This window comes from Cottoperca gobio, chromosome 6, assembly GCF_900634415.1.
Source record: "Cottoperca gobio chromosome 6, fCotGob3.1, whole genome shotgun sequence".
In the NCBI taxonomy this organism is placed as follows: Eukaryota; Metazoa; Chordata; class Actinopteri; order Perciformes; family Bovichtidae; genus Cottoperca; species Cottoperca gobio.
The window spans coordinates 24,320,529-24,336,434 of record NC_041360.1 but is presented as its reverse complement, the minus strand read 5'-3'; the positions used below and the strand labels follow the sequence as shown (position 1 = coordinate 24,336,434).

Below are 15,906 nucleotides of genomic sequence, written 5' to 3'. Positions count from 1 at the left end.
CAACGTAAAGGGGCGTGTTCCTCTTTTCTCATATGATCATATGATCCAGAGCCACCAGCCAAACATCCCGTTTGTTAAAGAGGACACCAGATAAAGTGCTCCAGAATAAGCTTTCTACAGGTATAGTTGGGTTTATTTTTGCTCAGATAACATCTGTTTAGTTAAGAGTGTTTTATGTGATGTGATGTGTTATGTATCAGCTGTTCAGTGTGAAGTTACTCTGAATGATACAGCGCATTGATTCTTTATCTTTGAAGCTCAGCGTCTAGTTTATTAGCACTTTGAGTCTATATCAATAAATAAAGCAATAAGCAACATGCTCCAATACATTCTCAGATATTAGAGTTGGCTTTTGACATACTTCACCACCCGCCCAAACTGGAAATACCGGTAGATTTAAGTTTATATTATTTTATATAAGCAGCTAGGTCAATTACTTATTGTGTAAAAGGTGGACATCAAATAATTATGATTTGATTTAAAGGCATTATACAAAGAAAAAAGACAGGGATACAAATGGGTCCACTGCATGTATGCCGAATTAACGGAACGTTCAATAAATGGTCTGAACTTCCGCGTTAACATAAATAACATTAGCCGATAATCTAGGATTTACAAAAATGATATATTATGAATGGAGTTTTGAAGAAACTAAATGAATAGCTAATAAGTTGATTGCTCAAACAATATGTATGTCTCAAATAACCGATGAATGATTTGGCTGTGGATGCCACGTCTTATTTACGAATACACCTAGTGGTGGCACATTGTCAACGTTACAAATTGTTGGACAACTTTGTGTTGTGCTGTAGGCTGACAGTCACGTGACGTGCCCCACATGACGCAGCCCATATGACGCAGCCCGTATGACGCACACCTTATGACGTTGACGTAAACATTAAACATGGCCGCTCACGGAACGGAGCAGAGATGTAGCACTGTCCGTGGTAAACAATCTTTTGGTGTCCGTTTTAAAGGCATTAGAGTAGAGCACATGTATCACATGACATGAGGGTAACATCTGCTGTATTAAGGGGTTTATCACGAAACGTTATCGTTAGCTAGTTAGCTAGTTAGCTGTTCAAATCTAGCCGCTTTGGCTTCTTCCGGTTTCTTCCCTCAAACTGGACCGCGAGAGAATCTCAGTTAGGAGCATTATTACCTCCTTTTGTTTGGGTCCACGTTTTCTCAACTCTGCTGTGTGTGTGTGTGTTTTTTTTTTTAATATAATTGATGTTCACTCCTAGTTTCCCCTTATGTTCAGCACCAGCAGCCACGATGAAGTCAGCCTGAAGTACATGAGCAACTCTATGGGCGGCAGAAGACAGAAATCATGTGGATGATGGAGAGCGCAGTCTCATTGGGCCTCCATCTACCACTGGTGGGGATCACCTGGACCAAGATGCCTCCGGGTCGGGGTTCGTCTATCTATTGGCGTTCTTCTCTGGCCTGGGAGGATTTCTCTTCGGGTATGACACCGGGGTGGTCTCCGGGGCTATGCTGCTCATGAAGAAGGAGCTGAACCTGAGCAGTCTGTGGCAGGAGCTGCTGGTTTCCAGTACTGTTTGGGCTGCGGCCTTCTCTGCCCTGAGTGGAGGCTCCTTGAATGGATGGCTGGGGCGCAGGGTCTGCATCCTTTTGGCCAGTTTCATCTTTGGCATTGGTGGCATCATCTTGAGTTTATCCCCGGACAAGGTGGTTCTTCTTGTGGGCAGAATCATAGTTGGCCTGGGCATAGGTGAGTTGGTGTTTGGAAATGATGTATTTTATTATTATATAGTATTAATACTAGTCCTGCAGTACACAAGTGTTAGCATCAAACTAACTTAAAGTACCAAAAGTACTAATTATGCAGAATATCCCATTTCAGAATAATGCATATTATATTACTGGGTTATAAATAGTGAAGCATTCATGTGTACATGTCTTTACTTTATATACTGCTCGGTAGTTTCATATATAATAATACACCATGATTTATTAGTTTATTATATTTTATATTAATAATCTAAATCTGGAAAGTAACAAATCCAGAAAGTACTTCAAAATTGTACTTAAGTACAGTACTTGAGTAGATGTACTTAGTTACATGTCCTTAAGTACAGTGCTTGAGTAGATGTACTTAGTTACATGTCCTTAAGTACAGTACTTGAGTAGATGTACTTAGTTACATGTCCTTAAGTACAGTACTTGAGTATATGTACTTAGTTACATGTCCTTAAGTACAGTACTTGAGTAAATGTACTTAGTTACATGTCCTTAAGTACAGTACTTGAGTATATGTACTTAGTTACATGTCCTTAAGTACAGTACTTGAGTAGATGTACTTAATTACATGTCCTTAAGTACAGTACTTGAGTAAATGTACTTAGTTACATGTCCTTAAGTACAGTACTTGAGTAGATGTACTTAGTTACATGTCCTTAAGTACAGTACTTGAGTATATGTACTTAGTTACATGTCCTTAAGTACAGTACTTGAGTAGATGTACTTAATTACATGTCCTTAAGTACAGTACTTGAGTATATGTACTTAGTTACATGTCCTTAAGTACAGTACTTGAGTAAATGTACTTAGTTACATGTCCTTAAGTACAGTACTTGAGTAGATGTACTTAGTTACATGTCCTTAAGTACAGTACTTGAGTATATGTACTTAGTTACATGTCCTTAAGTACAGTACTTGAGTAGATGTACTTAATTACATGTCCTTAAGTACAGTACTTGAGTAGATGTACTTGGGATGGCCGTGACATCTCAGGAACACCTTAACCTGTGTGTGAATTGTTTATGAGCCAACACAGTCCGTTCCTAAGCAACCTGTCCCGTCACCTGACCTGTTTTCCCAGTCGCAGTATTTGCCTGGATTGAAAGTAGAACTTATCAAAATGAAACCCTTTTTTCTTTTTGTCTTCCCATCAGGCGTTGCCTCGATGACGGTTCCTGTTTACATCGCCGAAGTTTCCCCCCCTCACCAGAGAGGTCGGCTGGTCACTATCAACAACCTCTTCATCACTGGGGGCCAGTTCGTTGCCACTTTGATCGACGGTGCTTTCAGCTACATGAGCCACGATGGCTGGAGGTATGCACTGGTCTTTCTTGCTTGTACCTTTCCATGACAGGCGTTCACTTTAGTTTTGTTGACCCTCTTTCTTTGTGAGGAACGTGACTGATTCATCTGCCTCGTCAACATCAGCTTCTACCACATGTAGTGCTATTGGCAAATAGATTCTTTTGATAGGAAACTCTTGTGTCGCGCCTTTATATAGGTATATTCTGACGGCTGAAGCGACCAGGCGAAGCAAAGATCACAAATGGATTGTGCTTTTAAAAGGCGACACTGACCGTTAAACAACAAGTAGTGACTCAATGCTGACTTGTGTGTCTTTGCTGTCCCAATTCATGATTTAGGTTAAATGATGATGATGAAATCGGCCCCCTGTAATGCCCGTCAAGACCCCTGAGAGTTTTCAGACCTTAACTTGAGACTCAGCGGTGGCAGGCGTCTCCTTCACCTCTTCCCTCCATCTCCTTCTCTCCACGCTTGTAGGTACATGCTGGGTTTGTCCGTTCTCCCGGCAGTGCTGCAGTTCGTCGGCTTCTTATTCCTGCCGGAGAGCCCTCGTTGGCTTCTCCAAAAGGGTCGGAGCGAAGAGGCCCGCCAAGCTCTCAGCCGGATCAGAGGAGGCCAGAGTGTAGACGAGGAGTACAACACCATCAGAATCAGCCTCGAGGAGGAGGAGAAAGAGTCGGGCGGAGGTGAAAGACTTCTGTGAAAACAGGAAAAAACAAATCTAAGCTGTGAGTTTTGTCTATATGTGACAAAACCACCTTTTGTACAAAGTGACATGGACGACGTTAAAGATAAACAAAAGGTTTGTTTGTCTTGTAGGAGGACTTGTTATTTTGCGGATCCTTAACCACGGTCCGACTCGAAGGGCTCTCATCGTTGGCTGCGGCTTCCAGATGTTTCAGCAGCTGACCGGAGTAAACACTGTGATGTAGGTCATCTTGTAATAGCTCCGATATAATGATCGCTCTGCTGCATCATGAATCGTCCACTATGAACCTTATCGTTGAACCTCTTCGCTTATATCCAGGTACTACAGTGCAACCATTCTGCAGATGGCGGGGGTGCGGGATGTTAAACAGGCAATCTGGTTGTCTGCTGCAACTTCTGCGACCAACTTCGTGTTCACCCTGTTGGGAGTGTGGCTGGTGGAGAGAGTGGGCCGCAGGAAGCTGAGCCTGGGCAGTCTTTTGGGTTTGTCCTTTGCATATTTCTACAGTAATTAGTTAATTAAAAGACTTTATACATTATACATATATATTATTATTTATATATATATATATATATATATATATATATATATATATACAGTATATACATGTGTGTTTATTTTGTATTCTTTGGTAATAACATAATCTGTCAGTAGCACACTCGGCTGATGTTCTGAGTTATGTTGTGTAATATTCTAAGATTTATATGACCATAATACTTTCATCATTTATGATATTATTTTATAATTATGTTTATTATTTTACAAAGCATAATATTATTCAAAAAAAAAATGTTGAACTTCAATTCAAATGAATCATGTTAATCAGAAACCACGCCATCCAATAATAAGTGATGGTGCTTCTGATCCTGAGGCTGCTGGATGGGATGGCAGCTCGTTTGACGTTCACTTCCTGCAGACGTACGTCCACCTCAGAGCTGTTTACCTTTAGACTTTAGTTTCTTTAGACATTCTTAACTTAATGTTCTCAACGTTTCTGTTTAATGTCAGTGCGTGCACACGGCCCTGCAGCCTCATGTCCCTTTATGTGGATTGGCGTGGCGTTTACTTATTCTAATTAGGATCAACTGGCATGCTCTTACAAACGAGATTCATCATCATAAGAACGCAGGTGAAAAGAATTCTGTGGTTCTCCAGAACAAATTCCTCTAGGTTTGAGTTGTACTTAATGTGTTCATAACTTTCTTCTTTTATTGTGTTAATCTCCTGTGATGCAGGTACCTGTCTGAGTCTGATGTTGTTGGCATTCGGGTTCTTGCTATCTGCCCAGTATTCTCCGCCCATCAACCTCCACCCGGTCGACCCTCAGAACTTAACCTGCACACTATACGGGTAGGAGAACACACACCTGGCTTCTTTATAGTCTCACAATTTGCATCATAAAGGGAAAAATCATCGTGCTTTCTACACAGACAGAAGCGTCACTATCTTGTCGTGTGTGTGTGTGTGTGTGTGTGTGTGTGTGTGTGTGTGTGTGTGTGTGTGTGTGTGTGTGTGTGTGTGTGTGTGTGTGTGTGTGTGTGTGTGTGTGTGTGTGTGTGTGTGTGTGTGTGTGTGTGTGTGTGTGTGTGTGCGTGCGTGCTCGTCTGTTGCTCAGTACTGTGACAGCCCTGTTGTGTGGATGTATATAAGTCTGAGAGGTTTTACATCCGTCTCCGTCCTCCAGGTCCTGTGAATCCTGCATGTTGGACCCGAATTGTGGATTTTGCTATCGTGAAAACGGCACCAGAGTGTACGACTCATCCTGCGTTCCCGTTCATCAAGCGTCCACAGATCACGCCGCCTGGGGAAGGTCAGGCACCGCTTCTCTGCGTGGTTGTGTGAGAGTTTGACGTTGAAGAAGCGTCACAGAACACACTGATGTGGCTGTCATGACGTGTTTAAATCTGCAGTTACATTTCTTTTCACACGAAATAGCATAAACAATATAAGTTATTAAAAGCAAATGCACTCTCAGCATCCTTAAAGCTGAAGCTGGAGGAGTAACATCCTCTTTGTGCTGCTGCATCTCAAAGTACAGAAATGAAATGCAGCACACCAACAAGACTTCTTTGCTGGATTATCCAGATTGAATTCAAATCTGTAAAACCTGCAGAGAAATGTTGGTGTTAATTTCTTGTTTTGCTTCATCCAGATGTTCCAACCAGACAGAAGCGTCGACCGGCCCGATCTGGGCCTACAACTACTGTCCCACATCGTACTCCTGGGTCGTCCTGCTGGGCCTCATCCTCTACCTTGCGTTCTTTGCTCCAGGTCTGAAACAACTTTCTCATTGTTCTTCATTTCATGTCTTTTTGTGAATGACAGATTTGATGGTATTACCACCTGTTATTACTGGTGTGATGGCGGCTTGTAATAAACCACAGTTATGCAATACTGCGACACAAACCTAATACCTGTGGCTAACACGGGGAACAGATGCCACATGAAGGGGACGTTTGTTTATATGTACCCTGAACATGGCAACAGAAATCTTCCTGCCAACAATGATGACGTGTCTGATCGTGCATGTATTGCCTCTGTGTGTCAGGGATGGGCCCCATGCCTTGGACAGTGAACTCGGAGATCTACCCAATGTGGGCGCGAAGCACCGGCAACGCCTGTTCAGCCGGGGTCAACTGGATCACCAACGCCCTCGTTTCTCTGACCTTCCTTCATATCGCTCAGACGCTCACCTATTACGGTAAGACATATTTGTATTGCCATGTGCACAGAAGGATAGGAAATGTGAATATTCTTTGGCAATTAGAATTAATACACGAATGGCAAATGATTTCACGCTAAGATTGGCAACCATAGCTCAGAACCTAATGTAACGTGCATGTGGCTCTCTCTTCCAGGGGCTTTCTTCATGTACATGGGCCTGGTGGTGTTGGGTCTTCTCTTCATCCAGGGCTGCCTCCCAGAGACCAAGGGCCTGCAGCTGGAGGACGTCGAAAACCTGTTCACCGGTCCACTCTGCTCCTGTGGATCCTCCTCACCCAACGGCAACGTCCACTACACCCGGGTAAAAGGCAGCAACTACCTCCACTCTGACAACGACGCCTCAGATTTAGAGTAGACTGGGAAGATGTTCTCTTTGTGCTTTTGGTTTGCTGAGGCGGTGAGGTAGGCATGCTGCCCTCTGGTGGCCGAGAACAAAACAAAAGCTTGAGCGCTCCAGTGATTGGCTGTAACTGACACTTTCCCCTCACCTGGTTTATTTCCCGTTTGCCTCAGCCGGGAGTTGGTCTGCTTTTTTCTTTTTGTGCATTCTTCTTGTTTCCGATCGTTCTCTCTGTCGTCACAAACGGGAACATTGGAGCGAGACTCTCCAGGATTCTGCTGAGCAGGTCTATTGGTACTACAGATCACGGTTCTCTCATGGAAGCTCCGTGTTCAACAAGCTGATCCTCTGGATTTTAAGGACATTAAAGATGAACTTTGGGGGATTTTTAGAAACAAATCTATTTTAGTTCTCTGGGTGAGTTCAGAAAGCAAGCGATCGGTTTGCTGACTCATCATTCGCTCGGCCTTTCTGTAGCAAGTCAATTTTATTTCAAGAACGTGTTTGTCTTCTCCCCTCGATGATCTGTCGTCATGAAGATATCAGACGATGGAGAAGAGACAAACACTTTCATTCATTTCTACCTCATTTGCACATTTTCTCATGTCAGTACATCGTGTAGAACGCTTTGCGATCTGTGCTGCTGTTAGACTTTAATTTTGGGTTGCTGCTTTTGTTTGCACAGTGGGGGGGGAGATTGCACGTTAAAAACCAGAAGTCTTCTAAAGATGTCAGATTGCGAGAACAAGTTGCTCAAATCTTAAATATTTCTAGCAAGGGTCGGAAAACAGCGAAGCACACTATGGAGCGGTGGGGTCAGAGAGCGCCATAGCCTATATAACTGTAAGTACTGCGTCAAGGTGCACCTGTTCTACTATGCTGCAACCGTTCTAAATATACTGTATGCACTTTTAATGATCAATGTCTTTGTTTTCGCAGCTCAGATAATGGGGACCGAGTCGCCCTCACCAACCTTTATACAGAGCCCCTTTGTCCACAACATCCTGTTTGCATAGACACACTTTAATATATCTGACAATTAGCATTTTAAAATCTAAAAACTGTACATTTGACTTTTGTTTTTAAAAGTTTTCTGATGCAGTCTTGTTTTTATTACAGTCATCAGTTCAAGTAGTTTCTGTTTTAAATGTTTTATTGAAGCACAATCTTCATTCTGAGTATTTATCTTGGGATTCTTCTGATGAGTGAAACATTTGGAGATAACAATAATAAGAACTTTGCTTTTATGCGCACAAATTCTTTTCAGTATTTCTAACGACATATTTTGTTGTTACAGGTTCGTAACCCTTCTCACATGATGTCATACCTGTTGTGAAATATAATAACCGTGATATAATCCTGCCACTATTCGTGTAAATCATATTGAACACCAGCCTGTGTGAGAAATTAAAAAGGGAACAAGTTTGTGCATTTTGCATTGGAAAATTGGATGTTTTAATGTTGGTACTGTCATTTACACTTTGTATATGTATGTACTTACATTCCATATCTGTTCGATCACGTTCTGGTCATCAGCGTGATCTTTGGGAAATAAACATACAGTCGATTGAAGCCTGACTTTATTATGCAAAGCTTCCCTCTATGATGTGGTGTTTAGGTAGATGTGCTGTATATTAGTGCGTGCACTCACTCAAAAGTACATTTTACTTTAAGAACAAAAAGCAATGATGTAAAAATATAGCTCCTGTGTTGGAGCGCAGGATTTAAAGGGCCAGTTCCCCTCAAATGACAAAAATAACACTAGGATTAAAACAAACCTTTTTCTAAGAAATGTATTTGCCAATTTGTCTTTAATGACAGAGAAAAGCTTTGAATCTGCACATTTGTGAAGCAGGAACTAGCAAAGGAATGCCCCCCCCCCCCCAGGTTTTGAGACGTCCAACTCTAAGATTTCTTCCGCCACCTTAATGTTTGTTTTTAATGCTTAATGTTGAAATTTGCATTTTAACTCCACAGTGTCCTGTAGATCGTAGATCGTAGATTGTAGATTGTAGATTGTAGATGAGATGTTTAGCTAAGGGGAGTCTCGATGATTTGGAGTGATACATAACTGGGATGGTACTTCATTGAGCCACAAAGTGCAGGTTAGCAATGACTGTAATATTATCTTTAAAGATATAACTTCCTTCAGTCTCTGTAGAGCGGTCTTTGGCTCGGCTTCACTATAATGTGCACTAACGTGTGTCTTGTCATTAGTGAGCCTGTGGTTTGGTCACTTGATAGGCTTGTAACGGGACTCCTGTGTGCATGGTGTCAGCGCCCAGCAGGAAGTGGCTTTTACACTCACCAAACTTTAATTATGCAGCTTTGGCTTGCTTTGCTTTGTTAGCGTTCGCTGTGGCTTAGTTTTTAAGAATAATAACCTTAACTCAATTAATTTAACGTTTTAAAGTTTTGTAAAGATTGATTTAAGTCCAAGGCTCATGACATACTCAAAGGGACAATTGCATACTCACATACATATGTTGTGGAAGTATATATATATATATATATATATATATATATATATACCATCATAGCATCTCTGTATACAGTATCTAAGGACACAATGAGTTCCTTTACAGTCAACAGTGATGCAACAAATAAACGTCTGCAGAGGAAGACTATATCAGGGTATTTCTGCGTATTCAGAGCAACAAGATACGACTGCCGACAGTTACACAGTAATACACAGTAAAGTGTGCCAAACGCTGGAGGAGCATTCCTATAGAAGTCCAGTTCTGACCTCTGCTAGAAAACTCTCTGACATAACGTACCTCTAAATGTCCTTGAATTCCCGTCTGTGATTAAAAAGGACTTTCTGTGTCAGCACCTAAGAAACTTAATTAAAACCCTTTCGATCGCTCCACTGCCCTCACACAGACCGTGATGGTTTCTTTACACAGGGGGGCGCTAAAAGTTCCCTTCAGTGTGTAAGAAGTGAAGTAGCATCATTTAAACACGTTTTAATGTTTCATATGGATATCATATACACACTCCAAATAAAAAAATGCACATTTCGATTATATGTAATCTTACTCTACTTTAGCTATTCAGTTTAGATCCATGTTGGTGTTTGAGGGGGATATGTGTGTGTGTGTGTGTGTGTGTGTGTGTGTGTGTGTGTGTCTATATGCCATGTTACACAATAAACACATGTATTATATGATAATGCATCTATGTTAGTTAAACACATGAAAGATGTACTTTTGTTCAATTATAGTACAAAAACAAATACAGCTTGAATAAAAGGGGAAACGCTTATCAATACCAAAATCCAGGAAATGACAAAAAATAATATAATATATATAATATTTAAACAAATGTATAAAATACAACAATACAATGTTTTAGACACTCCTTATTAATTGTAATTTGAACATTTTAAATTGATGTTTGTGGCATTTACCTGATATATATATATATATATATATATATATATATATATATATATATATATATATATATATATATATATATATATATATATATATACTGTATATGTAGTGTACTCAATTAATAACAATAATATAGTTTTAGGATGTTTCTGTGCACGAGACCCACGAGACCCTCGTTGTTATGACGTCACCTCGCAGCCGTTCTCCCCGGAGAGGGCGTGGCTTGCTGACGCATTGCGGCTCCCTCCCCGGTGCGTAAACGGAGCAGAGAGGCACTGTTGCTGCGCGTGTATGCATGTGTGTGTGTGCGTGTGTGTTTATGTGTACGCGCGTGGCTCACCTAACAGCAGCAGCAGCAGCAGCAGTCTGCATGTGAGCTCGAGCCGGAGCTGAAGCATCCGGGCAAAACTGCGCAGAGATGCAGCGCACGTAGACGTGACATGTGGACCCCCGCCTCGCCCCCGCGCGCATATCATGGTTAAAAACATCGTTAAGACAATTGTTGTGTTTGTTTTGAAATGGCGGCGCTAAAGTCGAGGTGAGCAGCTGTGTTGCTCTGTCCGCCCGCCCGCCCGCCCGCCTGCCGGGGTGTGCGCACTTTCTTCTCGGTTTTTTTGCCAGGACAAGGAGCCAACATTTTATTTTTTTGGGTTATTTCTCTATCGATTATTGTGTAAGGAATCATGACTTCTGGACAGGATGAAAGCTCAGTCCGCGTGGCACTGAGGTAAGTCACTAATATTTATTTTAATTTCCCATCAACCGGTTAAATGCGTAGCTGTGTCTTCTTAATTGCCCGGTGCCACCTGTCAGTCAGTGCCACGGGCCTAGCGAACACCTGCAGGTCAACGCACACACGGGTCCATAAAATATCCTTATTTCATTGGTACACGGTGACCCAGTTCCCCACGGGCACCTTCACACTGCTACCGGCTTTTCAGGACACATTTTTCGGTCAGTTATGTGGTCCACCTCCTCTAGGATTTGCATTTTCCCAAAGTGTGATGCACAAAACCATAAAGCAGCACTCCCTTTGCACAGGTGCACACACACACACACACACACACACACACATTTGGGTCCGTCTCCAGCATACTCTGGCATGCATGAGGAGGGATGATATCATCTATTGAAAGGGCTGAGCTAACAGAGAAAGGAAGGCAGAGAGGGTGGGAGACAAATCAGCTGTGTGTGTGTGTGTGTGTGTGTATATGTGTGTGTGTGTGTGTGTGTGTGTGTGTGTGTGTGTGTGTGTGTGTGTGTGTGTGTGTGTCTCCTAAAGCCTGGCCTCTCCTCAAAGCCTCCTGCAGAGAGACAGTTAATCGATGAAAGAGGAGCTTCACTGACAGCCAGGTTTCAAGGAAAGGACAGTGGGCCGTTCAGAGCCCTGTCAAGTCTGCTCTTTGTTAGTAGACCACCACGCTCTGGTGATTCAAGCCTGTTAGAATCAGACATGTTTGCTATATCAGTAAAAGTACCAACACTTAATGTGCTATTGTGCTAAAGTAGGCTGCTCCCAACAAAGCTGGTGAGGTGGCACAGCAATGGGAAATCAGACTCCCCCCTCTGTCTCTCTGTATGTGTAATTCGGACCATTTGACCCGAATGAATGATGGATAACGTGTGTATTGTTGCATTTATCTTTAATTTTCCAACTTGCCCATGCTTAGATTTCCTCATTTGTGTGTAATACTCTTCCTCGTGTTCGCAAAAGTGCATCCTCATCATTGTGTGTGAAGACTGGAGCGTGTTTGTCCAAAGCTTCCTGATTCTATTCTTCTTCTTCTTCTTTTCTTCTTCTTCTTCTTCTTCTTCTTCTTCTTCTTCTTCTTGAAGGGGGAATATGCACGCAGAGCAGGTGACATTACGTGTCTGCTTTTTGTTTCATCCTCTGATATGTTGCTTCTGAATGATAAATGATGTGACGTCATGTTGAAGACATTTTCCAGCAGAGGTTTGTTTTTTTAGCAGAAAGTGTTTAAAAATCAAAGGACAAGATCTTCTTTCTACAGATGCCAGTTTGTGCCAAACATCTTCGACACTGAATGTATCAATAGATGTGAGTTCATCCCCAGGCTGCCTCCCTGAAGCAGAGTAGAACATGTGTTGCTGGGGGGGGAAAGTGAGTGAACTCAGGGTGAATTCCAACGTTTAATTGCAAAACATTTCCTGGAGAGATCTGCAAACCACAAATGAATGAAGTGTATTACCAGTGTGAGTGTTACGTCCCCGTCTGGAGCCTGCTGTGCTGTCAGGTGGGCCTTTCTGTTCATCCCTCTGCACAGTTAGTGGTGACAGCACAGTGACCATGACAATAGCAACACCTGTACTGATGTAATGCTACACGGGACAGCTGACCTGCAGTAAATACGGCCTTACTGTGAAAGTTCATGTTTGAATTCTTTAAGGCTCTTTAAGGCTGTACTTGTGTAGTTGCTGTTGCACTGGACTGGATCTTAGAATATAGTATAGAGACCACAAACCATCTCAATCATGGAGCTGAATTATCATCCATTTAATAGTGTCTCACATTTCATAAGGAGGTTGTGAAGCATTACATTTGACATACAAGTCAGGTTCCTACTCGAGATGCACGTCACCATACGGATTTATTTCAGCCAATAATGATAATTAATAACCATCTTTTTCAAACCTATAGTTTCCCTTTTTTTAGAGAGAGAGAGAGAGAGAGAGAGAGAGAGAGAGAGAGAGAGAGAGAGAGAGAGAGAGAGAGAGAGAGAGAGAGAGAGAGAGAGAGAGAGAGAGAGACTTTCTAAGAGCGTGCAAACGCCGTTCATCCAGTACGAGGAAAACGTTTTGTATTCTGGTTCCAGGAACTGAAATTACCGGCCAGATTATAGCACGCTACCTTCACTCTGTAAAACCAGTTATCTTTCTACGACGTACCCAGAGGAGCGCAGTTAAACTTTGTTAATAGCATAGTTAAGGATTACTAATAATCTACAGGAGGATGTAATGATGCCTGGAGAACCAGTGTTGTAATTAGTGCAGCTTGTGTGACACTCGGCTCTAGTTATGAGTTTGCAGTGACATGTTTTAACTGCTACCAACTGGCAAAATAGTTTGTCCTGACTGTGTTGACAAGTCTCACCGTGCACGTGCACAACCTGTTAATATGGGTGGGTCTCTGAGCTGCTTCACTTCCAAATCAACCCCACGAGCTCCGACATATTGAGCACGCTCACTCCTGTGTGTCAGCAAAATGTGAACGTAATGGGAAAAGTGTTGAGCAGCTTATCTTGGAGACTGTGCAGTTTAAGCCATAATGCCTGATCCTAGATTGCACAGTACCTTTAAACAGGGTTGCTTTAGGAACGAGGGGTCCGCTTGAGGTTGTTTAATCGTTTTAAAGACCCGAGCTTATCTCAACAGCTGTACTTTCCACAAGGGAACACAAAGCTCAAAAAAAGTGTGCTTTCAACATGCATTTGAGTCCACCGTGTGTGTTTACCCGGGCACAGAGAGGACGAGCACTGTACATTGTACTGTAGTGGTCTTGTTTGCACAGTGCAAGACGTTACAGTAGTTTGTCTTCAAAGGTAGGTGTACATTGAGGGGAAGGGCTCAGGTGGAACTGAGGACTTGTTGAACCTGCCTGCTGGGGCCATTACTGCAATACAGCAGCTTTGTGTGCTGCTGTTGCCAAGCTCATTAACTACTCGATAACATGCAGCAGCCAAGAAATCTAAATATGTATCGCCTCGTGAAAACATCACTTTTGTTTTCTTTCCCCTTTTGTTTGATTTTGATGCTCAGCTAAAGGCATAACAATGACGATCATGAACTGAAACATGTCCCTAACCCTCTTACAGCTTAAGTTACAGGCGCACTTTAATGTAATGACATGGGGGCATGCAGCAACTGGTGTAAGTGGCTCGGTCTAAGCCTCAGGTTGTAGAGACAGAGTTAACTGGTGGAAAGAGCTTGTTAAAATGAGCTGCGTGATTAGAGAAGATATCTACTATTACTTAATGACCAGACCGGGCCTGAACTCGGATGACAAGAGACAACAGCTGACGATGGCTGTGGGGGGTTTACAGTGCAAACAGAGGCGAGGGGCCTCTCTACTGAAGTGTGGTGCAGAATCATTAAAAAAACATGGGGAAAGGATATGGGTTTTTTAACATTCAAATACAGCCCAAATGTACTTATTTAAAGTCTTTAAATAAAGAAAAGTCATCCCATAAATATGCAATTTTCCTAGTTTTCTTTTTTAATAGGATTTATGTCCAAAAACTAAACATGGTTATTTTTCCAAGTGTAAGAGTAGGATACTCATTTAATATAAGATGATAAAATGCTTAATCCACTCCACTTGGCAGCATATGTGATTATTCTCTATATATATATATATATATATATATATATTATTAATATATGTATTATATATTTATTAATATATATATATGTATTATATATTTATTAATATATATATATATATATATATATTTATTAATATATATATGTATTATATATTTATTAATATATATTTATTATTATTTATATATACATTAATATATTTATTTATATATTAATATATTTATTTATATATATTAATATATTTATTTCTTTACTTCTCCGGGCCAGCTCCGACTGGGGGTATATTTAGTATATATTTATTAATATATGTATTATATATTTATTAATATATATATATGTATTATATATTTATTAATATATATATATATATATATATATATATATATATATATATATATATATATATATTATTAATATATATATGTATTATATATTTATTATATATATTTATTATTTATTTATATATACATTAATATATTTATTAATATTATATATTTATTATATATTAATATATTTATATATTTATTTCTTTACTTCTCCGGGCCAGCTCCGACTGGGGGATCCTGAGGCGTTCCCAGGCCAGTGAGGAGATATAATCTCTCCACCGAGTCCTGGGTCTTCCCTGGGGTCTCCTCCCAGCTGGACGTGCCTGGAACACCTCCCTAGGGAGGTGCCCAGGTGGCATCCTTACTAGATGCCCGAACCACCTCAACTGGTTCCTTTCAACGTAAAGGAGCGGCGGCTCTACTCCGAGTCTCTTACGGATGGCTGAGCTTCTCACCCTATCTCTAAGGAAGATGCCAGCCACCCGTCTGAGAAAACCCATTTCGGCCGCTTGTACCCGTGATCTCGTTCTTTCGGTCATGACCCAGCCTTCATGACCATAGGTGAGGGTAGGAACGAAGATTGACCAGTATATTGAGAGCTTTGAGCACAACGGTGCGGTAAAGTGACTGTAATACCGCCCCCGCTGCTCCGATTCTCCGGCCAATCTCTTGCTCCATCGTCCCCTCAGTCGCGAACAAGACCCCGAGGTACTTGAACTCCTTCACTTGGGGTAATGGCTCATTCCCTACCCGGAGTAGGCAATCCACCGGTTTCTTACTGCCGAGTATCCGGACACAACTCTCGCTTTGGACGTACAGGGATTGGATGGCCCTCAAAAGTGACCCCCTCACCCCATACTCCCGCAGCACCTCCCACAGTATCACCCGGGGGACCTGGTCATACGCCTTCTCCAGATCCACAAAACACATGTAGACCGGATGGGCGTACTCCCAGGCCCCCTCCAGGATCCTTGCAAGAGTAAAGAGTTGGTCTGT

The 15,906-nt window shown here is 41.7% G+C and overlaps 2 protein-coding genes across 2 annotated transcripts in view; both read left to right on the top strand.

Annotated features, from left to right (window-relative positions):
* The first annotated feature begins 1,256 nt into the window (after positions 1-1,256).
* Positions 1,257-8,423, top strand: LOC115009473 (proton myo-inositol cotransporter-like). The gene is given in 11 exon segments (XM_029433448.1): positions 1,257-1,333; positions 1,335-1,738; positions 2,922-3,081; positions 3,550-3,758; positions 3,892-4,000; positions 4,100-4,263; positions 5,017-5,131; positions 5,466-5,591; positions 5,934-6,052; positions 6,330-6,482; positions 6,640-8,423. Coding segments are annotated over 11 exon segments (1,857 nt in total). The 3' UTR covers positions 6,861-8,423.
* Positions 8,424-10,539: 2,116 nt separating this feature from the next.
* kif21a (kinesin family member 21A) overlaps positions 10,540-15,906 on the top strand; it is a 47,110-nt gene continuing 41,743 nt past the window's right edge. The window contains 1 exon segment of the mRNA XM_029433168.1: positions 10,540-10,970. Within this exon segment, the coding sequence (XP_029289028.1) occupies positions 10,927-10,970 (44 nt within the window). The 5' untranslated portion in view covers positions 10,540-10,926.